This window comes from Cnephaeus nilssonii, assembly GCF_951640355.1.
Source record: "Cnephaeus nilssonii genome assembly, chromosome: 21".
Classification (NCBI taxonomy): Eukaryota; Metazoa; Chordata; class Mammalia; order Chiroptera; family Vespertilionidae; genus Cnephaeus; species Cnephaeus nilssonii.
This window is the reverse complement of record NC_137092.1, coordinates 41,279,559-41,305,956: the sequence shown is the minus strand read 5'-3', so window position 1 is coordinate 41,305,956 and position 26,398 is coordinate 41,279,559. Positions and strand designations below refer to the sequence as shown.

General features: G+C 60.0%; 1 protein-coding gene across 1 annotated transcript in view; it reads right to left on the bottom strand.

Annotated features, from left to right (window-relative positions):
* FAM78B (family with sequence similarity 78 member B) overlaps window positions 1-26,190 on the bottom strand; it is a 46,173-nt gene extending 19,983 nt beyond the window's left edge. Inside the window, exon 1 of the mRNA XM_079761657.1 lies at window positions 25,765-26,190. Within this exon, the coding sequence (XP_079617783.1) occupies window positions 25,765-26,027 (263 nt within the window). The 5' untranslated portion in view covers window positions 26,028-26,190. The remainder of the gene's footprint in view (window positions 1-25,764) is intronic.
* Window positions 26,191-26,398: the final 208 nt, after the last annotated feature.

The following is a 26,398-nucleotide window of genomic DNA, read 5'->3' as shown; positions in this document are numbered from 1 at the left end:
GGGACAGGGGTGGGGCCAGTAAGTCAAGTGGGTCCGGGGAGCGGGGCAATGGGACAGAAGGTGTCCTGTGGTCCCTCCCGGACCCTGTCTTCACACCCGGGGCCTTACCACCGGCAGAGGGCTGCAGTGGGCACCCCCAGTCGGACCCGCACTGTCCCGGGCCACTCTGCCCCGGGCTGACGTGAGCTGTGGACTCAGGTGTCCCATCTGTGCTTGACTCAGAGGCAGGCATGCAGGAGGGTCCTTGGTGCGGGGACAGGATGGCCTGTGGGGATCCCAATGGTCCCGCACTCGGAGGGATCCCTGGGAGCAGCGAGGACGGTGGGCCACGAGGCAGCATCCCTCTCCTCGCCCCCGGGGCTGGAGGTGAGCAGACCAGGAACTATTTTGGGGGTGATGCTCCCCCAGCAGGCAGAGCGGGGTCAGGTGCAGGGTCCCCAGGCCCAGCGACAGGAGACACAGACGACGGGACAGCAAAGGCAGCGGGCTGCAGACCTCGATGCGGTCCCCGCCGGGAAGAGCCAGCCCTGGGCCCTGAGCCGCGTCTGCACAGGAGTCTCCGGCCCACGGTCCCTCTGGAGCCGCTCCTGGATTGTGGGTCAGCCCAATGCGGCGATCATCTAAGCAACATAACCACAGGTTTTCAGCTTAAAGTGACATCTGGTACGAACATATTGTTTGCCTCTGAGAAACCCAAACTGCCAGCGAGGTTCATCCCCGAGCTATGACGCGTGGGAAAACCAAGTTTGGGTCTCCAACTCCCCTGGGGCCTCTGAGCTGCCATTACCCGGAGCCACTGCTGGGACGGGCAGTGCCAGTCTGGCGGCCCTTGGAGATCCCTGCGTACCTCTCTCCCCTCGGAGACGACGTGAAGGAAACTCGCCCCATAGTGGCCCTTCCTGGTCCCTCCACGAGCCAGACACGTGACCTAGGGTGACCTAGCCACGTTGTGCCTCCGCTTCCTCGCCTAAGCTGGGAATAAGGACAGGAACACCCCACTGTCCTGAAGCCGCTGGAGACGCCCCAACATCTCACCTGCCTCTCCTCACCCAGGTGGCCTTCCTCCTGGAACACCCACTGTGATAGGCCCGTCTGCACCCACCGCACCTCGGCTGTGCCTCTGGGAGCCAGCCTGGTTGCCAGGGAGACCAGGAGAAGCTGAAGAGCTGTCCTCAGAGGCCTTGTCACTGGCCCTGACCCAGGCATGAGGTCCTGGCTGCGCAGCCCCCTCCGCACAGCGGGCGCCTTGAGTCCGGCAGTCGGAGACGGTGGTCTCGCTCACTCTGACTTCGGGCACTGGCCATCATCTCTCCCCGCAGCTGAGCTGACACATGCGGTGAGCGGTCATCGGCTTCTCCCTGCGCTGGGCCGGGGCCGGCTCACAGGGCCCTCCCTGCCTGCTTTCCGCCACCAATGCGGCGAGCCCATCGCCCGTGCACACTGGCTGGGGACTCGGCCGGAATCGGTCACTTCGGACGCCATGAGGCTTGGAACCGAGCCTCACAGAGAAAGCTGTGGGGTCCCCAGTGAGGGGGGTTGGAACAGGCGGCCCCACCTAAACCCCAGGCTGGGGTCCCTCGTGGGGCAGAGCTGTGGTGGCTGAGCACATCGGGCCTGGGAGGACGCAGGCAGAAGCTGGAATGGGACCGAGGGGTTCGGGACGGCAGAGCCCAGTCCCCTCTGCCTGTGAGCCTGGGAATCAGGAAGCTGCCGGAGGGCACGGACTGGCACACAGTCAGGCTGGGGCGGGCCCGTGCCCTGAGGGTCCCGCTGTGAGGAGCAGGGACCAGCGTGAGCAGTCAGCCCTCCTGACGAGCGAACCCAGAGGGCGGAGGCCTCTGTGTGTGGACACTGCAGCCTGCAGACAGGGTGTCCTGACCCCGGAAACGCTGGCTCAGGCCTGACCTTCTCTGTCACATGTCCCCGGATCGAGCCACCGTGAGGTCCAGGTGTCCGGCTCTGCCCACGGGCTGTGACTCTGCTGTTTTCTGTAATCAGGAGACCCCCGGTTTAGGGACTTGGCTAGAAATAGGGATGCTCTCCAAACCAGCGGGCAGGAATAGGAAGGGTGGGACACACCGGGTCTCGCGTTTGCTCTCTGCACCCCAACAAAGGAGCCTTCCCTTTCAGGGCCTGGCCGTCTGGTCAGGTCACATCGCATGATATGAAGAGTGTCCCCAATGCAGAGAGAAAGCTAGCCTCCCAGACATGCCCAAGGCTGCCTGTCAGGGGCTGGGCAGCTGTCACCAGCAAGGACACCCTGTCACACCCACGGTCTGTCCGGAAATGTAACACATCTCTCGCTTTGGTTCCAAGTAACTGGGAATATTGCTCCTTTTTGGCCAACTGAAGTGGGGGGGGGGGGGTGGGGGGAGTTCCTGACCCAGGATGCCTCTGCACAGGACTTCCGAGGGGCGCGATGAAGGCGACATCAACGTCTACAGCCCAGTTCCTGGTGCAGAACAGGCCTCCGTCACGCGCAGTGCTGCCTCATTTCCGGCAATATTTGAAGTCTAAGCGCCGGGGGCATCTTCCCGAAGGCTAGTTCATTCCCTGCGTTCCCATCTCTATTGCCCTCTGGCTAAATTCCCTCCGGGTCACTGTGATTTGGCCCAAGAGAATATAAATTGCGTCCAGTAGGTTGCACAATCCGGGTTCTCAGAGGCCTGATTAATGCCAGGATCCATGACTCAGCGGGCTGCCCGGCTGTCCCGCAATCTCGCCTCCGGAAGCAGCCGGGTCTCGTCGGTGCTGCTGCTCCTGTCAGCTCCTGGCGGCAGCTTGCCACGGCCTGCTCTTCCCTTCGGCCTGGATTTATGGGGATGAGCTTTGATTCACTTATCACATTTCTGTTCTATTCATTCTCACAACCCCGGACACGCGTCAGAGAGGCCGAGAGTAATCAGTCTGTGCAAGCCCAAAGCAGGGCTCTACCAACCCCGCCACTCCTCTTCTGATCTTCACCTCTTCCTCCAACTGTAAACAAGCACTAAACTCCTAAACTCAGGCTTTTAGGCCAACAGTCTGAAAAAGCCCAGGAAAGAACCCTCTGGAGCAGGGTCCTCAAACTTTTTAAACAGGGGCCAGTTCACTGTCCCTCAGACCGCTGGAGGGCCGGACTATAGTTAAAAAAAACTATGAACAAATTCCTATGCACACTGCACATATCTTATTTTGAAGTAAAAAAACAAAACAGCAAAAACACCCGCATGTGGCCCGCGGGCCGTAGTTTGAGGACGCCTGCTCTGGAGCAAGCATGTCAAACTCAAAGGCTAACACAAGCCAAATAAACAAGGCGTGCAGCCCGCGGGCCGCGAGTTTGACACACTCGCTCTGGAGCCTGGGAGGGCGCCTACCCTGAGAGCCGCCCTCCAACACTTCTGGGCCAGCTCCGATGAGACAGGCATCGAGCCAAGGCCTGGAGGGAATGTGCATTCTGGGGTCTCACTGGCGAAGCACAGAATACACACGTGCTCCCCATCCAGCCTCTGGTTCCTGCAGGTGCCCCACAGTCCAGGAGTGGCCAGGAGACACCGGGTGCTCTGTTACCCAGGAGGCAGGCGCTGTCCAGGCTCCTGCCCTCACACCTGGGCGGCCGGGTACCAGGGGCCTAACCACCCCCGATTCCCTGAGTGCTCCCCACATGCCGGGCCCCAGACCAAGCCCTCTCTAGTCACCCCATTTCATCTTCAAAGCCATCCCAGGAAGTACATACTAGGGCAATGCCCATTTCATAGATGTGGAAACTGAGTCCCAGAGAGGTGATATAGCTGACCCAAAGTCATATCACTAGTAAATGCCAGAGCTGGGATATGAGCCCCAGGTAGTAGCCTCTAAAGACTGTGTATTCTTAGAAAACCCACTTAAACACACTGCTAAATAGGCTTAAGTTAGAGAGATGAGAGGTAAAAACAAAACGTTTTCTAATTAAAAACGGAGACTATAGCAACTGCCACCTTTGGAAAAGACTGGATGTTGAGGCCAGAAGGTCCCAGGGTCTATGTCATTGCTGTGGTCCCCTCAGGACACAGAGGGAGGTGTCGAAGGTAGAAAAGTGAGTTTTTTACCTCCTTCAAACTGTGCCTTCTGCTCGCATGGGGGAAACGGAGGCAGCCAGCAGCCACACCCTCGTTTCATTTCCACAACATCCCTGTGAGTAGGTGCCCAGCCCCCACCTTGCGAGCAGAGCGGCAGGAGAGGGAGGCAGCCGGCTGGCAGCACACACCCGTGGTTGTCGCAGACTAGAGTTCCTGTGCGGAGCCATCACGCCGGCATCCTGTCAATTGATAAAAACCACCTGTGGAACAGGCTTCACTAGTGGAAGCTTTAGCATCCAAGGATGCATCTTTATATGTAAAAGGCTAAGCAACTGTCCGTCGGTCCGACCGGCTGGTAGCTATCACATGCACTGACCACCAGGGGGCAGATGCTCAACACAGGTGAGGCCAAGCTGCAGTGACTTGACAGCGGTGGTTCTCGGGTGATGCACCCCGGAACCAGAGAGGAGGGAGCCCGATTCTGGGGTGCGTCACCCGAGAACCGCCCTCTCGCAATCTGGGACCCCTTTGGGGATGTCGGAGAGCCAGTTTTGGCCCAATCTCCACAGGCCAAGCCGAGGGACCCCACCTGCCGGAGACAGCCTTTGAGCCATGGTGTCGCCCCTGGTGCAGCTGGCTGGAGAGGGACCGCAGGAGGTTGGCTCCAGGGTGTGTCCAGCCCGTCTCACTCAGTCCCACCCCGCCGGCCACCTTCTAATGAACGTCCTTGCAATGTGCACGAATCCGTGCACCGGGGCACTAGTAGAAAACAAAAGCCTTGGACACAGAACTGAAGGACACGTGGACACTGGAACACAGGTGTGCCTCATTTTGTCACCCTAATTATACCTGCCAACGGAGCCACGCCTTTCTCTGCGTTTCAACTCCCTCCCGTCCTCCCTTTCAGTTATTTATCTGTTACGCGTCGATCTGTTTCTCATCACTTTATCTGCGCCTCCTTCTCTTACTGCGCTCCTCCCTCCCCTCTCCCTCACTCCAGGAGTGGGCACCGGAGCAGAGGAAGGAAGCAAAGGCCGTGACAGAGTCGCCAGGGGCTGGAGCCCGGATGACCGGCAGACAGCGGGGGGTGGTCCTGCACGGGCCCGCAGGAGCTGTGCTGCCTTGGACGCGGCCACACCTCTCTGACCCGGTGCGGAGAACAGGGGTCAGTACTTGAGCTCCTGTCCATCGCGACAGCTCGCAGGGCCGATGTAAGGAAAACGCGTGCTCAGTTGTGAAAAGCTACACACATGTGAACCTCCGTCGGTAACAGCAGGAGGGGAGAGTCTCCGCTGACTCCTACCACCAGCCTGTGAGCCAGGAGGCCTGGTCCTGGGACTGTCCACCCACTGCCCTGAGGGCAAACTGGCTCAGGCTGAGGGCAGTGGCCGAGGCAGGACCACTCCCCGTGGCAGACCCACAGATGCGGCGAGCATCCTCTGGCTGCTTAGCCGATAAACAGTAATGACTAAGTCTATGTGGTGGGGGATGATGGGTACCCTGGGAGCCATCACTGATGGTCCTCTCTTGGACGCATTTAAAGATCTCAACATCAGAACTGCAGACGGAGCTGGAATGAAGTAATGGGGGGCGGGGGGAGCAGTTTCATGGGAGGAAAATAAACCAAAGCCTGTGGGGGGACATGCTGTGAAGACTGGTGGGGCACCGGCTTTCGTGGGAGCACGAACATGGGACACCTGCTCAGCCAGGCAAGTCCAGGCTCTGCTACCCCCCCCCTCCCCGGGATATGAGTGGGGCGTTGGGGGCGGGGGAGCTGCAGCAGTGGGGCTCAGGGTCCCTGCCTGGATCACTCCTGGGTCTACGGACCTAGAGCGCCCCGTTACTGTTAGATCATCCGGAAAACCAGCACACGGCATAAGCTCTGCAATTCTCCTGCTGTCGACTCCGCCAATCCCACACTCAGAGGAGGTACGTTGCACGGGTGAAGGCCTCGGGCAGAGTGGCCCTTCTTTTTTCCGACGCACGCTATCTTTGAGGGCGACGTAACCCATCACGGAGAAAGGATAAGTGGGCTTGAGAAGCCAGCTCCGCTGAACACACAATGCACCGAGCAAACCATCGAGCGCCTTTTCCCACAGGAAGCGCGTGGGACCGCTGCAGGCACGGATGTGGGCACATCTGGAAAGCCCCAATGTAATGCTTTTCCCTGGCCCCTCGCCCGTGCCCACAGTCCCGGCTCCCGGCTTGTCTCTTCCTGTTCTAATGGAAACCTCTTTCTTGGGGATACAGATGGACAACTTTAGTCCTCCTGCCTCCGCCCCCCACAAGTCCTGTTGCTCCTCCCTCTGCACTTTCTCCTGCACTACCACACACACACACACACACACACACACACACACACACACACCACAACAGTTCAGGTCCCCGTCATCAAGCATGGGGCCTCTCCTTACTCCAATCCATTCCAGAAACTCCTGTCAAACAGTCCCTTAAACACAGCCCCGACCATGGCACCCACTGCTCAGCAGCCTCCATGGCTCCCCACTGCCGTCGACGGTAAGGACAACTCACAAACCTGATAGTCAGCCGCCTCCTGCTACCTCGTCCTCTAATCCTACTGATCACACTGCGCCCTCTCTTGGAGCACCTGGAGGCGATGCTGTCCAGTGTCGGCCACCGAGATCTTAGTCACCCTCAGGCCCAGCCCAAACATCACCCTGTCGGGAAGCGCTTGCTCATCGCTGCCTGAGCACCTCTTTCTAGTCTGGGTATGTACACGCTGCATTCCAGTAGTTTCTGTGCTTAAATGTCCCTCCCACCAGAACTTACCACCATGAAAACGGGCTCTGCTACGCACCTTTCTGGCTCTCACTTCGCACAGCAGGCGAAGCACGCCAGGAGGAGGAACTCACTTGACTTGCAGGCAGCGAGCACAGACAGCAGGCCGCCTGCCGGGTCAGGTACAGAATGCACGGTTTCTTTCCTGCTTCTACATAAGCACAGTCCGATCAGAAAAGACCGCAAGGCTAAACAGGATGGTGAGGACGACCGTGACGTCCGATATTTGCACACACTGTCATTTAACAACCCTGTGAGTCATGCGGTGGTTCTCAATGCGGGGGGTGGGGGGGGGCACAATTCTGCCCCAGGAGACACTGGGCGACGTCTGGGACACTTCTGGTGGTCACACCGGGCGATGTTACTGGCATCTAGTGGGCAGAGCCTGGCATGCTGCTAAATGTGCTGCAATGCCCAGGCCAGCCCCGCCACCCTTCCAGCAAAGAATTAACGATCTGGGCCAAAATGCTAATAGTGCGACTGCTGAGAAGCCCCGAACGAATGTAAAAGCCACTATTAAGCCCATGACTCAGATGCAGAAACTGAGGCTCAAACAAGGCAGGCGGCCATTTAAGTGGCAGAAATGGGCCCAAACCCCAGGTTCCCTGCGGCCCGTGCTCTTCCTCTCGGCCTGTGTCCCTCTGCACAGCCGCCGCCTCGCAGCTCAGAAGCCCCAGACAGACCCGACCGGCGGTGCTGTTACGAAACCTGGCAGATGCCCAGGTGACAAGGATGTGGGTCCAGGTAGGACGACCACCCCCGTGCTGGGCCAGGGTGCTTTCCCTCCAAACTCAACAGAACAGTGGGAGGCGATGCCTGAAGCCGGGGGCAGGCAGACTGCTGCAGGAGGGAAGCAGCCCTCCCGCCACGCTGGGAAGGACATCTGGACAGGAACAGCCCCCTCTCCCCCCCCCCCCCCCCCCCCGCACTGGGTAATTGAACCCTCCAGCAGGAAGGTGGCGTGGCTGACACCAACCAGTGTGAAGGTCGGTCTCCTTGCTCACAGCGCTGTGCTGAGGCCAGGAAGGGGCCCCAGGAGAGCGCCATCCGCCGACAGGAACACCGAGCTGGGAACGCCGTGCTGGGCAGTCCACCCCAGGCCTCAGTCCCTGAACTCCCCAGAGCAGAGGGGCCGCACCGAGGAGGAGGGGCGGGGCTTGGCAGACTCGATGCCCTTCTTCCTGAGCATTTGGGCCCCGTCCCTAGACCCGCCCTCCGCGGGAGAGGCTGGCTAGTGAGCGCTGAGGAAGCCAGAGGCCAGGAAGGGGGCCTGGAGGGCCGGGCACCCTGGGGGCTCTTGTGGTCCACGGAGAGATGGGCACCGGACAGACTGGGGCTCAGTGAGGAAGAACGGGGACGTCTGAATAAAGTGCAAGAGTTCCCTGGGGCCCGGGAGGCTGGGTGACCTGGCGACGCTGAGTGAGCTCCTAAGTGGATCGTGCAGACTCTGTGATGAGAACCAGGCTGAGCTGTGCTGACGCAGGGCCTGGGCCCCCGACCTCGGCACAGGGCTGTCTGGGATGGGAGATGGCACCTGGAAAAGCCCTCCGCCCCAGAGCCGACGAGGTCACGCACAGCAGGGACCTGGGCCTACGCCGCGGCGACAGGCTCACGCGCGTCGCTCTCGCTCTGACTCCACCCGAGAAAGCCGCCTGCTTCCACTGAGGCCGGAAACCAGGAAGGCCACGCCCGCTCACCCGAGTCCAATTCTGTCCAATTGTTAACATTTGCTCACAGATGCCTGTACTGTAAGAGCAACCGGCTATGAAGACTGGCACGCAGTATCCGTGCAAAACCTACAACTAAACGTGACACGTTCAGTGACGTCATTCCTGTCGTGTGACACAGGGATTGCGCAGTTTGCACGGATAACTGGCCGGTGACGGCGTTCCTGCTCTCAGTGCTCCTCCCCGCAGCACTCGGTGTGAGGACTGTGACACACAGAGCCGACCCACTGGCCCGGCCCATACCTGTCGCTGCAGGTGATGGTGTGACTGTGGCCACGTCACTGAACTTCTGCTGCAGCTCATCGGTCCAAGGGGGAGCACACGGCCACTTTTAGGGGAACCGCTGAGGATTAAGTGAGATGTCTGCATGAAACAGGTGTGTGCACAGGGAGTGGCCTTCCCACAAGGCGCCGCCCTTCCCCTCGTCCCACCGTAAGGTGAGGCAGCAGGTGAGGCGTGTCCCTCCCACCCATGACTCTGCACTTTGTTCTACCCAATGAGATAAAGCCCCTCGTGCGGGGACGAAGGTACCATGTTCCAAAGCCACTTGCTTCCAGTCGTTTCCTGCGAAGGAGCCGCTATGAAAACCTACTATGCTGCACCAGCTGTGTGAGCCGGTCCGGGCGCTACCGCCCACAGGTTCAGATAAGCAGCGGCCTGAGCTGCACGCCGCTCCCGGGTGTGATGAAACAGGCCCCTGGAATCTGCTGGCTTCCCTCGGTGACCCGGTGACCCAGGATGGAGCCGTCGGGGCAGTTTGCAGGGCTGCCCACTGTCCCGTCTGTGCCCTCGGGGCCGGGGACAGTCTTTAGGGCCGGGCTGAGGTCACCGGCAGAGCTGGGAACTTGGTGGCAGCCCTGAGGGATGCCGTGGGCTCTTTATCAAGTCGGGATCTTGCTGGGACGAGGAGCACTGCTGGCTCTGGAAAGGACAAGGTGGCCCTCTCCCTCACCTCTTCCCTTTGAGAGCGGGCACCCAAGAGCCGCTGGTGGGGCCTGAAACTCCAGGGAGGCCCTCGCTGAGTGGGGGGCACTGGGTCCCTCTGTTCAAGGGCTGGGGTCCAGCTGCAAAAAGAGGGGGGCTTTTCACATCAGGACGCTCCATAAAACACAGAAACTGGCTTGGTTTGTGACTTGAGAGGCCACTGTCATTACTTTAGGTTTGTGTCTAAGCTGGAGGGACAAGTTCCCCAGGCGGCGGCCCCTGACCCTGGGCTCCAGCTGGGAGAAGCGCTCCGGGCCTGCTTCTGTGGCGTCAGCACAGGGCCAGAGAGTGAGGTCTGCCGAGTGCACAGGTCAGCACGGGACCAACGGGAAGGCCAGGGGAGGCGCTGTGCCCGCCCAGCGGCCCTGACAGCCCAGGATCAGGCGCCACGGCCCAGGGCGCTCAGTCCAGGGAGGGCTGTGGTCCAGGAACAGCACACGAGGCCGCAGAGCCTGGGGTCTGACTGTTGCCTCTGGGCCAGGTCACTTGGATTCCACTCTAGATGAACAAGTTCACTGACTCAATTCCGTCACCTGCAAGCGGCCATCACAGGAAAGTACCTGGCGCATGGGGCTGTTGTGAGGATCAAATGCGCTCAGACAGGAAACGTTTGGCACACAGAAGCGTTAGGTACTGTATGTGGTAGAGGCTGGGACCCGTGGCCCCGATGGAGGAGGCGCCGAGGAGGCTCTCTGGGGAGAAGGGAGGGTGACCCCAGCCGGGGCTGCCCGGCTGAGCACGGAGGGGACTAGCAGATGAGACGGGTTAGGGATGCCCCTGGCTCCTCGGCGGGGGGGGGGGGGGGGGGGGGGCCAGGGCACCAGAGGTTGGGCTCCCTGCTGAAGAGTGTGAGCCTCGGGTGGCTTTTGAGCAGGGGGGTGAGTGATCGATGTGTGTTCTGAGAGGCCCTCTCTGACTGAGGCATCAGGGGAGGGTGGATTTGGGGGGCGGGAAGTCAGTTGGGGGGCCCTGGTGGTGGTGCAGGTGTGAGAAGCGGAGGCTGCACTGAGGAGGAGCTGGAGGAGGAGGACAGCCGCAGGCGAGAGGACGGGCCACAAGTGCTAAAGGCACCGGCAAGAACCATGGCGAGAGCCCTCCGTCACCTGCCAGGCCCGGGGCCAAACCTGGCCTGGGCGTGCGGCGTCCCGCTGAGTCCTTCCCTACAAACCTCGAAGGGTGGGTGGGCGAGGTGGGAGACAGGGCAGGTGAGACGGGACGGCTAACTCACCTTGGATGGAAATTAAAAAGGAAGGAGCGTTCATCAGGGAGGGCGTGATGACAGGCAGCACCACAGCTGACAAAGGCACCAACGAAATCCTGGCCCGAAATGGTCAGTCTCGTCGCCAGGGTTCCCAAAGGACAAAGGGGTGGGCCGCCTACTTCTAGTTATTCAGGAAATAAACACCAGAGTCAAAACTGCCCGACAGCCCATCCAACGCACGTGCATGGGTGAGAGAGAGAGAGGGGAGACAGACAGACAGAGACAGAGAGAGGTTGACTGAGATTTATTTCCCAGGTCCACGCGCTCCGGCATTCGGGTGTGGGAAAAGCTGCGAGGGAGGAGGGGCAGGACGGCGATCCTCTTTATGAATGATCTTGATGTGGGTGTCACAGGAATAAAATTAACAGATGGCGATGCATTTGTGAGAAAAGGAAGAGACAGATTGAGCTGGGGGAGCACAGGCCCCCTTCAGCTGCCTCCGGGGAAGGGAGGCCCGTGAACATTACGCATTTCCTGAAGGATGAGCTCCATCCCAAGGGCGAGGGTGGCGGAGGCAGGGACGGAGGAGGAGCTGGCGGTCTCCCTGACGGGGCAGAACCAGAGCACACGAGGCGGAGAGGGGCGGAGCGGCCCCCCATTCACTCCCAGCAGCACTGGCTCCTGACAGACAGGGCGTGGGAGGCTGCTCATCTCCCAAACCCCAACCAGTGTCTCAGTAACACGGTGAAGCTGGTCTCCCTCGGGGCAAACCTCCAGCTCAAAGGGGACAAAGCACTCGGCACAGAGCCCACGGTGGAAGGCGACCTGCGGAGGCTTCCCACCGGGTACCGGGTCCAGCCTTCTCCACCAATTCATTCATCTTTCTGTTTTTGTTTGTCTTGTTAATCCTCACCTGAGGATGTACAGGCATTTCCATTGATTTTCAGGGAGAGTGGAAGAGAGAGGGAAAGACAGAAACATCGATGATCGATGTGAGAGAAACACATTGATTGGTTGCCTGCTGCTCGAGCTCTAGGCTTGGGCCGTGATGGAGGCTGAAACCAAGGTACGTGCCCTTGACTGGAATTGAACCCAGGACCCTTCGGTCTGCCAGCCGACGCTCTACCCACTGGGCCAAACCAGCCAGGGCCATTCATTCATCTTTCCACAAACGACGCGGCCCTCTCGTCAGCTCCTGCCTGTGAGAGAGTAATTTTGGGTTTCTTTGAAAAAGCCAGCGCCGGGGTGGGCTGTGGGGGGACTTGACACCACCTCCTATGCTTGACACCATTTAAAAAGCACACGTCAGCCCTGGCTTCCTTGATTCTCAAACTCTGCCAGAGAAGACAGGGGGCGGGTGCCCTCAAGCTGGGCTGGGTCCGTTCTCGTCAAAGTGAATGGAGGATGCTCCAGCTGAACAGCCCTGGGACAAGAGAGCGAGCCCGTCTGCCACCCACAGCGCCGCGAGGGCACGGTCTGCAGAACCCCCATCCCGACTCATCTTACATTTTCCATCAGGTTGTTGCTTTCGTGCTCGCCTTCCGAGTCAGAGGTCTCTAAACATGGAACCAAGACAGGCAAGCACATCTTGGAAATTCTCCCGCCTGCCTCGCTCCCCGCCTGTCCGAGCACATCTGGCGCCTGCAGGTTGGCACATCGCCGTGCTCACCAAGGGAAAGGGCTTCTCCTTGGGCCCCGGGGGGTGTGGGGGGGTGGGCCCATGTGGCAGGGGACGCTCACCTGCTCTGGGCTGTGTGGAGGGGGAGGGCTGAGCCAGGCATTTTCCCCAATTCCCTCCCAGCGGCTCCCCGACTTCGAGAGGCCGCAAGCCTTATCTTAGGGAGTCAGCAGAATGGCCAGCCGTGTCTGTTCACGACCAAAGACAAGCTCAAGCCGGACACAGCGCCGGCACCCGAGGGCCATCCCCGCGCTTCCACATGAGGGGGCTGACTCTCGGCTGGCTGCACAGGAAACGGAAGCTCAAACTCGGGACCCAGAGGCCAGGGGGATGGGGCAGTGGGCGGAGTGGAGAACGGTCAGAGCACGCTTCTCTGTCCGCGCCTCCGGCCTTGGGCCAGTCACGGGCTCCCGAGCTGGTTTCTTCGTTTGCCAGAGAAACAGCGCGGCCCTGCCCTGCTCTCCGCTGCTGCGAGGAGCAAAGCCCCTCCGCTTCTGTCCGCCCAGAGGAGGCGGTACTGACCCGGCTTCTGTCCGCCCAGAGGAGGCGGTACTGACCCGGCTCAGAAGGCCCAGGGCCTCCCTGAGGACAGTCTCCGCCTGACGGCTGAGTAACTAACTGCTCACGCCATTTTGCTGAAAAGGCTTTTGACCTCAAGGGCCAGTTTCTACCTTCTCCATTCAGGGTTTTATGGCGCCTGGGACCCCAAAGACGCTATGTACTTAGGATCCTATCTGAGTCGCTTCTTCTACCTCTGAATTAAAAGGCTCGATCATTGGGTCAGGGCTGGCTTATTAAGCCGATGCTCAAATTCAGAACCCAGAAGGCCAATTGGAGGGCAAGGTGGACGGACAGCAGGACGGAGCCCGGGGCATCTCCCTCCCCTCTCCGCAGGGGAACGCCCCGAGCATTAGCGCGCGTCCTTTGGCCGCAGGAGCCGGGAGACCCTGACTTCCTTCCCAGAAGCTCTGGGTCCTCTGCCGTCCTCAGTGCTCAGGCTCCGCGTACCACTTTGTGGCCAGGACCGCCAATCTCTCCACTGGTCTCACCTCAGCCACCGAGCGCGAGCGCGCACACGAAGCCATAGAGTTCCTAGAAATTCTGAGCTCCTAACCGAATTCCTGGGCTCTGAGCTCCGGGCCCGGGGCTCAGCTGCCTGGGGCTCAGGCAGGGCCAGGTCTAGGAGATGGTCAGAGAGGACCTCGCCGGAGAGGCGGCCAGGCCACGGAGGAACACAGTGAGCGCAGCGGGTGCAGTTCGGACACGGGGACGGGAGGCGTGCTCAGCACCAAGACGGGAAGGGCGGGCTGTGTGCGGTGAGGGCGATCAGAAAAGCCCTCGGGCTGTGGACAGTGACAGTTGCCGTCTCTTCTTGGAGTGCTGTCCCTTTGGCGGTAAAGGGAGCTGAGACACAGGGAGCAGGACGGATGGGACATCTCGTGGTGGCTGCCAGCTCAGGCCAGACCTTCCCTAGGAACAGGGTCCCAGCACGAGCAACACAGAACCCCTAAGCACGCAGGCACAATTCTTCCTGGAGCAGACTGGATGCAAAGGCGACATGGGCTCCACCAGAGTGCTTCACGAGTCTCTGGGGCTCCCCTCCTCGGGATGGGGCTCCCCTCCTCGGGGTGGGGCTCCCCGGCCACCCCGCCCATGGTGTCCCAGCACAACGCCCAGCACCCAAGTGCCGAATAAACACCAGCTGGTCGGTCAGCTGTGCAAAGGGCTCTGACAGGCCCACGAGGTTTCCTTCATGGACCCAAGTTTTCCCAGCCTCTCTCCTGGTGTGTACCAGGCACACAATGAACATTTGGCCATTATTTCTTCCCCCATTGTTAAAAAAATTTAACCTGAAGTGCCCACCACGCACCAGGCACTGCTCTGAGCGCTTCATACATGTTAGCTCATCTCATCTGCCCGCAGCCTAGGACGGGGAAGCTGCCGACGCCACAGGGAGTCAGTGGCGGAGGCAGGGTTTGAACCCACGGACAGAGGACGCCAGGCTTTTTAACCGAGCAAGGGCGATGAGCTCTGGGGGGCTGGTGGCTGTGAAGCCCAGGCCTCCCCTGTGGGATGCTTCCTGTTTGGGGGTCATTTTTAATGACAGCAGCAACGACACTGCCTCTCCAGCCCGTGCCCACCCACATGGACCTTCCAGGCACACGGTCGCAAAAGGCAGGAGGCCAGGGGTCCAGAAAGCGCTAACACCAAGCACTCAAATCTTCGATAATGTTTTTTTAAAAGAGGGTGTTTTCTGGGCTTCCAGATAAATTGTGAAATGCCTTTCAGACACTCAGTTTGGCAAGAATGCTTGCAATCGTTGTCAGATGTTCCAGTTATTTGCTGGTCTCAGCCTTCCCTGAGGCTAATTTTTCTCTTTCCGGCGAAGCGATGACCTATAACAGTGGAGGCTGGAAGCGCAGGTTGAGTCCTTTGACCCTGGTGTTACATTCTGGTCCTAGGGCTGTGTGTCTGGGCGAGTCACACGCTCTTTCGAAAGCCTGTTTCCTTAGGGAGACAGGGACCATGTGAATGTCAGCGGGCTTTAAATGAGCGAGGATTTGTGTAAAAGGCCGAGCAGCTCACGTTTGTCCCAGGGGCTCACCTGACCGTCAGGGGGGAGATGCAGCGTGGACAGCTGACGGGACACGAGGGAGGGACAGCTCCTCGGCCACCGGGAGCCGAGGCCCAGCCGACAGCGACAGCGACAGCGCTGCTCCCACCTTCCCTGCCCCACACCGTGCCGGCCGGGCCGGCCGCTCCAGGAGACTGTTCCATTCCGGAGTGTGCTTCTCAGAAACATGAGAGGCTTTCATAAAGAACCCGAATTCATTGAATTGAGTTGTCATTTACACACACAGACTTGTTTTAAAATAAACTCAGTCCTTTGAAGATCCCAGCGGGTCTGCCGATTAGCTGTTGGTGGGGACCCCCTCCCCCCAATCCAGCCAGGGCACAGCGGACTGCGCCGGCCCCCCCACTCCGGGTCCCCCCGCCCCTCCTGCAGGGGAAGCAGACGTGGCAGTCAGGCCCCACTCTCTGCTAAAATGCCTCAAATTCACAAAAAATAAAAGAAAAAAACGGAGAGAAACCCAACTGAACACGACAGAAACCATCCCCGGCTGTGGGCTGCCCCTCCCAGAAGCCCCGTCTGTCCCGTCCCCGGGGCCGCCGCTCAGCCTGCTGCCCGGGAGGGCTGGCCCCTCACAATCTGTCACTTTGACACACTTGGCTCCTGTTTCTGCCCGAGCTGCCAGGGGCATGGAGCGGCCTGGCCCGTCTGTGGGCAGGAACCGGGGCCACGTACGGCACAGCACCTGGGCTGGGGGGGGCGGCGGGGGCGGAAAGAGACTCTGGGTGTTGGGGACCCAGAGTGAGCCCGTTTGTCCACACATCCTCCTCCCTCCGGCTGTGAAGCCCTCCCGCTTCCTGCCATCTGTGACGGGCCTCTCTGGGGAGACCCTCTCCTTTTTCACTTGCAAACCACGGCCTGTGGCCTGCGGACACTGGGGACAGGCTGGTCTTGTTGCTCCCGGCAACTGTGGAGACATCCCTTGGGGTGCTGGAGGCTGGGCCCTGTGCAGGCAGCCACCTCTGCCCACAGATTTGGACCCTCACCCAACAGGGTGGGGTGCCTGCTTCCTGCTTTACAGCCAGGGGCCCCAGCCGTGGCCCAGGAGCGAGCCGCTGGCTCCCGGCCGGCCCGTGCGGCAGAGTTGCCGGCCGGCAGTGATCACTGGCTATGACGTCGGGGGGCCTGGGCCAGCGCCCTGTCCTGCTCCTCACTGGAGGTCACCGCCCTCTCTGGGCTTCAGCGCCCCCATCTATAAACCCAGCAGTTGGGCTGGGTGACTTCCAGCACCGCCCCAAACCCCCAAGTCGGGGTGAGTCTGCTGCCCCCAGGCGCATTTTCCAGCTGCTCTCTAATCTAGATTCTGGGGTGACTGGGATCTGGTAGCAGCCACTTTCGAGGTCACTGGAAGGGTAGAGTGCTGATCCGGGTGCTGGGATGGTCCCCTGGGTCTGACCCATGACCCTCGCTCAGTGCCATCATGTTCTGACCAGCCAAGCAAACCAGCTGGGAGGTGAGGGGACTGCACTCCCGTTTCCCAGGCCTCCTCGCGAGGACAAAGCAAGCGTGAGGGCAACATCCACGCTCGCATTCATTCACTCCCCTGCCACGAGGCTGGGAAACCTCATAGGAGTCCCCGGAATGCTGGTTTCAAACCCTGGCCCGTCACTTACTAGCTGGGTAACGTGGGCAAGCTGCCCCCTCCGTCGGCCTCAGTCTCGCCACCTTTACTCGGGACGGGTCGGGCACCATCTCCGCGGGCAGCGGTGGGAAGCGGTTAGCGCTAGCAGGTGCCCAGCAAATGCTGCTGCGATTGTCGCGACTGTCACCGAGGGGCCCGTGGCCTTTGGGGAGACAGTCGGCAAATTTCTGCCCGTTCCTTAAGGTGGCCTCTGGTTCTAGCAAAAGAGGCTCCGGACCCCGAAGGCCAAGCAGCCGTCTCCCACAGGAGTCGGGGTTTCCTTTGGGGGCACGCACATCGCCATCCTGCCTTAAAACGTAAAGGCTGTTCATGCAAGTTTGAAACAGACGCTCCAATATTGGAGTCACTCAGAGAATCTGGTCTTGAGCCCCGAAGGCTGGGGAGGGGGGGCGCCACTTTAATGGAGGCTCCACCTGGTCTCTTAGGAGGAGGAAGATGAGACGGCAGCCTCCTTCTCTTAGGAGAGCTCGTCTGAATGCCTTCAAGCCTCACGCCCCCACATCCTAGATCCTAACACCTCCCCACCCCTCAAGGCAAAGCAACACCTCACGGCTTGTTTCTGGTGTTGCCTGTGTTCCCACCACCATGCGTGCCCAGGCGTCCCCCCCTCCCCCCCAGCCGCCCCCTCCAGGACCTGCACAGCGTGCTGACGGGGCTGATTTACTGCCTCCCGTTAGTCAGGCCCTGACAGCCTCTGTGCGGCTGCCCAGCTCGGCCCACGAGCCAGTGTGGAAAGGCCAGGCCCCGGGGGAGGGAGCCGGGGCAGGCTGCCAGTCACCCCACCGAGTGGCACAGGCCTGATTTATTTTGTTTTAACCTGACAGCCTGAAATTTCTCTTTGCTTTTGTTGAACACATTTCCGTGTTCTCCTCTACCCTCTCTTGTCTTCAAGGCCTCTGGCGCTGACCCACCCGGAGGGGCTCAGTGTACACGGCTCCTGTCCTGGCTGGCTGACCGTGCACTTGGCACAGGAGGGCACTAGGGCAGGAGGCGGGGGGCCTGGACGCCACGTCTGATGCGACCAGTACCTGCCAGTGACCTTGAGCATGTTATTTCATCTAAAACAGGAAAAACAGTTGCCTTAAATAGGTTTCATGATTATTGTGAGGTTAATTATGGGAGGTCCTCTTATAAAGGGACAAAATTGTGAATATATGTATTAATAAAAATATATCATAAAGAATATATTAGAAAGAGTTTCAGACACACATTATTTGTGGTGCCGGTCTCATCTGTCCACCAGGCTGGGAACCGACCCCACACTCCCTGGCACGGACCGCATGGTTTCCATGCTCTCACTGCGCCCAGAACCACGGCTCGGAGCCGGCCTGGAGGGTAGCTTCTGCTGGGACGCGGAGCCACCACCCACGCGAGTACGCGGAAGACAGAAGACAGCCGTCCCTGTGCCCTCTGGCTCAGTCTGGACCTTCTGTGCCGACCACACCCGTCTGTTCCCTCAGGCTGACCCCGCGTCGCCCCCTGGTGGCACCGTCGCCCTCTAGCACGTGCACAGCACTCCGGTCAGGAGAGCCCTCCACAGCGGCACCTCCCTTGGTTCCTGAAGTAAACAGCACAGACCCCCCTCAGGGGGTCCTGAGGCCCTGACTTCCTCACCAGGCCCTGCATTTCCTCACTCAGGTGCCCTCTTTCTTGACCTGGAACTTCGTGAAGCACTTGCAGATCAGCCTGGACATCAATGACCTCGCTGTGACAGGGAAGGTCACAGACACCCTGCGGCCCACACGCCTCTGCCCCTGCCTCCACGTGCAGGCACGCGAGGCACTGACATGTTCAGGGACCTGCAAAGGTCACAGCGCTGGCACTGGGACTCACGTCCCCGAGCTGGGGAGCCGGCGGCTGTGTCTTCAACGGACACCGTCAGCACGACCAGCTGGCTGGCTTCCCGGCGCCTGAGCGGCAGGGTCCCGCCGCCGTCAGGCCTCACAGGGTGAGAATCCCGAGCCACAGGTGTGTCCCGGGAGCCGGGGGGAGAGCCAGGTCCTCCCAGGGGCCCCTCTCTCCTCCCGAGCGCTGAGTGGAGTGATGAACAACTCCCAAGGCCGCACTGAGGGGCCGGGCGACTGCCTGGGGGGCCCGGGGCTGCCCCTCGGGCTGACAGGAGGCCACGGGCAGCTGCTGGAGGAGCCCAGGCGGCCAGTGCGGGTCCCTGAGCTGAGGCACCCCACCTCGCCATGAGCCGTCCCGCACATCACCGGTAATGCCATTTGTTCCCCTTCCCGTGGCACGACCTCCCAGACTCTGAACACAGTCCCTACACGCGCACACGCACACCCCTCTTTACGAACCCATCGCAACCCCCAACAGCTCATGATTTGGGTGGGCAAGACGGGATTCACCCATGGCTGTGTCCTGGTGGGGACATCCGCTCTGCGGGCCTCCCTGCGTGGGTGTGGGGACTCCAGCCCTCCCGGGGCCCTGGCACCTGCGGGCCCTGCCTCTGCGTGGCCACCACACTGCTCCGTGACTGCTAACTGCAGGTTCCCTCTGGTCTCACCACAGCCAGTCACAGATCACAGCCACTTCCTGCGGTTCGTGTTCGCACGACGGAACTAGTGCCCTCTGTTGTCTGTGGCAACTTTTCTCGCCAGGGACCTAAGTGCCTGGCTGAGAGAGTGGCAGGATCACCTACTTGAATCCTGAGGACAAAGCTGAGCGTGTCCCCAAACGCCAAGGAAAAGCTGGGCCAGTGATGGCAGGAACCTTAACCAGGAGGTCTGTGTCCTGACACGAACGGAATGCTAACCTGTCCCGTCACAGCTGGGCCAGGCAGGACAAGGGGCCAGAGGCATCCCAGCTCAGCCAATCACTGGACGTGTGGCCTCCGGCAAATCCTCTGACCTCCCCAGCCTCAGTCTCCGATCAATAACAGGGGCAGAAGCACAGCATCCAGCTCGAAGGGCCGCAGGGAGGGCCAGATGGGCCATGCAAGTGGGAGGGAGGGTGGGGGGAAGGGGTCCTGAGGCCCTGCCTTCCTCACCAGGCCCTGCATTTCCTCACTCAGGTGCCCTCTTTCTTGACCTGGAACTTTGTGAAGCACTTGCAGATCGGCCTGGACAGCAATGACCTCGCTGCGACGGGGAAGGTCACAGACACCCTGTGGCCCACACGCCTCTGGCCCTGCTTCCACGTCCCACCAGCACTGAGCATCGATCTTAGCATCCCGGGCTCTCCAAACCGTGTCCTTTCTAACTCCCCATTGATTTCTCCCCTGAACCCCTGAGTTCTTTCTCCATCATTTGTCGTCCACCCCCCCCCCACCCCCATCCCCGCCTCAGGACTCAGAGTTGTGTTTTATCTGCAGTCAGCTAATGCTCTGATAAGATCTGCACCCCTCCCGCCTCCTTCCTGGGAGATGGAGAGATTACAGGCCCAGGGTCAGGCCAGTTGTTAAGGGCACTCAGGACTTCCTTGGGGACAGGACCCTGTGCCCCCATCTGTGGCTCTAGACCAGGGGCCCCCGGTGTTTCTGGTGAGAAGCAGCTCTGGTTACTTCCTGATCAGGAGCCCCTGGCTGGGAACCGAGTGGGATTGGGGGGACGGGTGTGGGTACAAGTGTCCTGGACACCCATCAGGCTCCCTGGACAGACAGGCCAAGCTGGGTCTCAAGAGCAAAATGCCCGCAGGAGGCATCTCGGTGGGCAGCGAAGGACCCGCCCATGGCCACACTGCATGCCCAGGCAGCTGGGAACACGGGAGGTTGGCTTTGGGGCACTGATGGCTGGGCAGGGCGGGCATCTCAGCAATGGCCACAGTCTCACGTCCACAGTCCTGGCTCAGGCCCGAGTGGGTCATCCGGGTGGAGCAAGACTACGGCAGGCTCTCTGTGTCATGTCTCCTTGGGGACTTAAGAGTGGCCGCGGTGTTTGCTGAACACAATTCCCGGCTCCTGCTGCACAGGGGCCCACAGGGACAGAGGACATGGCAGAGGAAGCCTGTGCCGAGGAGGCAACGCGGAACAAAATGGCACGAAGCACCGTGACGGAAACTGTCCGCGTGCTGAGCGGCGGCGGGAGTGTCCAGAGCCCCAGCACGTGTGGGTCGGCCTCAGGTTTCAGATGAAAAGCTACCACGAGGAGAGACACGGTTCCGGGCAGAAGAAAGACTATTTGAGGTCAGACAAACGGCTCATTTATTTATCTTCACCAGATGCTTCTTGACCCTGTGCGGCGGGCCCCGCACTGTTCGTTCGTCGAGAATAAAACGGACTGACGTTGCAGGAGCCGAGGCAGTGGAAACCAGCGCACAATCCTCTCACTACGTGGACCGCACACGGTGGAGGGAAAGGACCGCCCTAAAGGGGGAGGCAGGGGCTCTCTGCAGAGCGAGCCGTGAGACCCGGAGGGGGAACTGGGATTTGCTAGAAGAGGGTGGGCAAGGAGAGCATTTCAGACAGGGCAGCCATGAAGGGTTCTGGGTTGGGAACAAGCTGGTCCCTTTGAAGGAATGGGGAAAGGCTGGCCTGGCTTGGGGACAGAAATTCAGAGAGTGGGAGACATCCTCAAAGTTTACCCAATTGCATGGAAGTCATTAAAGGGCGTAAGCAAAAACAGTGGTAGCCCTTACATCTTCAAAACATCACTCAGGCTGCTGTGTGGGGAAGGACCTGGAGGAGGGGAGTTTGGTTAGAAAGCCTCTGTCGGAGCCAGGACAGTGATGGCGATGTGTCCTAAGATGGAAGGGGTGGCCGCAGGGAGTGTGGCCGGACAGAGCTATCCGGTGGCCACAGAAAGTGTGGCCGGACAGAGCTATCCGGTGGCCACAGAAAGTGTGGCCGGACAGAGCTATCCGGTGGCCACAGGGAGCGTGGCCGGACAGAGCTATCTGGTGGCCACAGGGAGTGTGGCCGGACAGAGCTATCCAGTGGCCGCAGGGAGTGTGGCCGGATAGAGCTATCCGGTGGCCACAGGGAGTGTGGCCGGACAGAGCTGCCCTGGAGACGTCAGCAGGACTGGAGCATGGACCCAAGGTGTGGGGGGATATCTAGGCTGACACTGATGTGGATTCGGGGTGGGCACTGCAGTGGAGGTCAAGGGTTCAGGTTTGAATTTGCAAAGCTTGAGATGCCACCCCGACGGCCAAGGGGAAATTTGGGGTGGACACACACACACCTAAGCTGCAGGTGACTGCTTCCCGTGGAGAGCATCGGCGGCCACTGGGATGGATGAAATCTCCAGGGAGTAGCCCTAGCCGGTTTGGCTCAGTGGATACAGCGTCAGCCTGTGGACTGAAGGGTCCTGGGTTTGATTCTGGTCAAGGGCATATACTCCGGTTGCCGGTAGGGGGCATGCAGGAGGCAGCTGATCGATGATTCTCTCTCATCATTGATGTTTCTATCTTTCTGTCCTTCTCCCTTCCTCTCTGAAATCAATTAAAAAAAAAAAAAGAAAAAGAAAGAAATCTCCCAGGGAGCATGTAGAGCGAGCAGAGTCCTGATGAGCTGCCTTTACAGGTAAGAGAGAGAGGGGGGAAGCTGGACAAACATCACAGCAGCTCGACGAAGGCAGTGAGCGAGGCGAGGAAGCCGTCAGCCGCGGGGAATGATGCTGAGAAGGTGAGCGTAACATGGACATCACAGACGAACTGAGTGAGAGCCGTTTTGGAATGAAGGGAAACCTGCCTGGGTGGAAGGAGCAGGTGACAGAGGGAGGGGTACAGTCAGATCTTCAATGACGTTGGCTCTAAGGGAAGACTAGAGAGACAGGCAGAGCTGAAGGAGGGGAGTGAGCTAGGACCTCCTGACTCCTAAAGTTCCACCCAGGCCAGCGTCCTCCACACCATCAGCCTGGGCTGATCCGAGAGTTCGTTCCCTTCCAGCTTGAGAAGACGATGCACATGGGCTCCCCATCGGCCTCTGCTTCCCCTCCTCCATCCTTGACATAGGACCCCATTTCTGGTTCAAACCTCCCTCAGGGAACCTCTTGGGTTGGACTCTATGATCCAAAACCCCCATCATGAAGGTCTCATGTCTTACTGAAAAGCCCCCGTGTGCCTGAGAGGTCTGAAGGCATGGAGGCCCTCCTGATACTCCGACCTCGACCTGGTCTTTTCCAGACCACACTGTCCGAGGACTTCCCCAACACACCACAGCCCCCTTTAGGACCCCCTCTCCCACAGTCTCCACTTAAAAGCTCCACTCCAGCCCCACCCCCTCCCTTGCATTTGCTGTTTTCCCTTCAGAACCAGTCTTCCTTGCCCAGTGGAATCTCGTCCATTCAAGTCCAGTCCAGTCCTTACACCTCCAGAGAACCCTGCCCGGTGCCCCAGCCTCCCCAGCATCCCCCCACCTCTCACACCGAGGAGCAGGGAAGCTGCCCACATATTCCAGAACGTCGGAGGCCCTCGGAAACACGGGCTTATTGACGGGTGGGCTGAGAAAAGCAGTGGCCCCTCCTCCCTGACGGATGAGGCCCGCGTCACCACGGCTGCAGCAGCAGGGTTCACGAGACAACTGGGCGCACGAGTGCTCCCCATCCCGCCTCCACAGAAGCAGCTGAGCCAGTTCCATCACTTGACTTCAAGTTCAAGTGAAGCTCCGACCATCATGATCATCAGCTATTTCAGAACCCTATTCTTGGAAATGTTGAAAATTTAAACCACAAAAGTTCACGTTTCCTATTAAGCCATAAAGAGAGTTTTCTTGCCGTTTTGCGTTGTGGATTTCCTCAACTTTTCAAATATTGAAAAGGCAGCTTTCTAACCCCAGGCCTCTCATCCTATCATGCTTCGTGTAATAACAAGCGCACTGATTGCACACGGGTGCCGGGTTTTTTCCACTCGAGGTGCCGGCTGAAGTGGACATAAGACCCAGCAGACTGCAGCGACTCATGTCATATGAGCTCCCATTAAAAAGTTGACACTGGCCAAGTTTTCGGGCATCAGCATTTTGTGGAAATTGGTTCAATCAAATCTGGGCTCCAAAGTGGCCTTAAACAGAGCAATTACTGCAGCCACAAAGGGGCGGAATCTGGACGCAGATCCGTCCTAATAGGCTTTATGACTTCTTGGCCACTGTCCTCGCTCCCCTGCATCAACAACTTGAAAACCAACAATCTTAAAATACTGAAAGTAGCAGCTCAAAGGCAAACGCTTTCCCCGCTCCCGAAGGTGAGAACTCCGCAAGGCGGGTCAGGGAATCCCGGCCCCTCAGCCTCAGCGCTGGCACCAACCCACGCCCATCAACGTCCGTTCCAGCATGGACACACCCTCCCACGGAGTCCAGGACGTTCAACTCCCACCTCTGTTTACATCTCACCTCCACTTCTCCTGAGGTTGGATACATTTTCTTTTTGGGAGAATTCTTTATGTATTTGCTTTTGGTTTGCTTATCAAGGTAACTGAGATCCTGGCTGTGTGGTCCTGGGAACCCCGAGGCTGTTTCTGTTCTGTCCCTCTGGCCTCCTCTACAGGGGACCCAGGTTTCGATCACTGCCCCCCGCCCCCCATCAAGGTTATACTGCCCTCAGGGCCAGGCCGGGAGGCAGGAGGGAGGGCATCCTTGCCCTGTCTGGGCCTTTCTCTGACTTGGTTGGAAAAAACAGGTTTCTAAAAAACAAAATAAAACAAAAACAAACAAAAAACCCAGCTTGAAGTGACACATATGTTCAAATATAATCATTCTTTTGAGGGTGTGTCTGTTTTTAAATGTGTGATTCACCCAAAACAACATGTCCCCCATTCCTCAGACCCAGCCACCCCTGGGAAGGAGAACACGGTGTGGAGGCATGAGGGCCGCTCTCACACACCTTCAGCAGAAACAGCTTTCTCCTGCCCTGAGCTTTTGTGCTTGAAAAGTGCAAACTCTCTCAGGGGAGGACGAAGTGACCTGTCAGCATTCCTTTTAGCACCTCCGACCAGTGCGAGCTGCCCTGCAGTAGGGAGCCTGCAAGCTGCTGCGGAAGGCACCTTGACCCATATCCACACTCGCTGGATGAACCTGGGGATTCTAGAGTTTTGGATTAATAAACGAAATGAGGCTGACTTCCAGAAAAGGGGTTCCCTATAGGCTGCAAGCTAATTAGGGTGCCCTGGACCTGCCCTGGAACAGCAGGAAAAACGCAGGCCCAACCCTTCCAGCCACTGTAGCTGCCATCCGCTCAGAGTCTGCTTCTGAAAGGAGGCTGGCGGGGAATTAGGAAAATTTAGTAAATAAGAGAGCCCTAGACGCCACCGCACCAGCCTGCGGTTCCGCCCCTGGTGGCCAGGGAGGCTGGGTCTCCACCTGGCCGCCGCACCCGGCACACGCCGAGCGGCGCTGCTGAAAGGAGTTGGAGAGCTCCCAGATTCGGCGTTAGGAGCCCTCCCAGCGCCGCAATTAGGAAAGTTCTGGAGTAAGTTAAGACCATGGAGCACAAAACGCACAGCGGGCGAATCTGCCAGAGCCGCTCGCACAGGCCACCAGCCCTGCTTGGCCTGACGCACCCGGTGCCTCTGCTCCCTCCGCCCAGAACTCATCCAGAGGGCGCCCAGCCAGACGGGCGGTTCTGCCGGGTTTGCGATTCCAGATGGAAATGCCTCCAGGCTTCCTGGCCCAGGGCACAAGGGCTAGATTTCAACAGTCAAAGGAGCATGGGCAGAATCACCCCTTCCCGCTCGGACGCCCGGGACCTGCTTCGCCAAAGGACGCGCGGCACAGCCCATGCGCCCCCGCACTCCACTCCTCTTCTCTCTCCACAGGTCCCCCTAAACTCTTCCTGGAAAGCCCCCAAACCACAGACGACGCCCCGAAACTCCCAGGGCACTGGCCAGCCACCCCCACCTATCTCTCGAACACTCCTTGCCGCGTTCTCTCCGCCCCGCACCGTCGCCTCGCGCTCGCGGGGAGTCAGACGCAAACCACGAGAAACTGCTTCGCGAGGAGCCTCCCTACGCCCGCCCAGTCACTGAAACAAAAGCGCAGGGAGGGGGGAGGTGGGAGAGGAGGCGGGAGGAAGGTTTAGACAGAGGATGGGGAGAGCAGAGAGAAGGAGCTGGGAGGAGGTCGGGGTGGGAGCAGAGACGGGGCCGGAGGGAGACCCGCTCCCGTCCCGCACAGCCGGTCGCTTACATGCCCAGGTCGCTGTAGGTGTTGAAGAACTCCATCTGGTTGCACGCCTGGATCCAGCCCACCACCCAGGTCTCGTGGCGGGGGATGGGGGGCATGACCACGCGGGCCGAGGCTTTGAAGTAGGGGGTCTTGTAGCGCAGGACGATGGGCGAGGTCTCCTCGATGCGCGTGGGGCACTGGTCGATGGTGGCGCACACATCGTACACCACGATGTTCTCGCGCCTGATCCGCGCCTTGCAGGTGATGCTCTGGATGCAGCCCATCCTGCCGCCCGGCCTGCGCGGCGCGGCGCGGGGCACGGGGGCCGCGCGGGCAGCCGGGGGCGCCCGTTACGCCGGCTTGGCAACGCGCCTCCCGCGCCCAGGGCGGCTCAGCTCGCGCCTAGGAGCAGGGCGCCGCCGCCGGCCATCCTCCGGGGAAGCCCCCTCCTCCTGCCGCCGCGCGGGGTCCCGGCGGCCCGCCCCCGCCCCCGCCACGCCCGCCCCTCTCTCCGGCAGGGCGCGCGGAGCGTGCGCTCCTAGGCGGGGCTGGGCGCCCCCACCGGCTCCAGCGCCCGCGCGGAGGGCAGGGAAGGGAGCGGTGCTGCGAGGAGGGGCGCCCACCTTGGGCCGGAGCCCGCCGCCCCTCGCCGGAG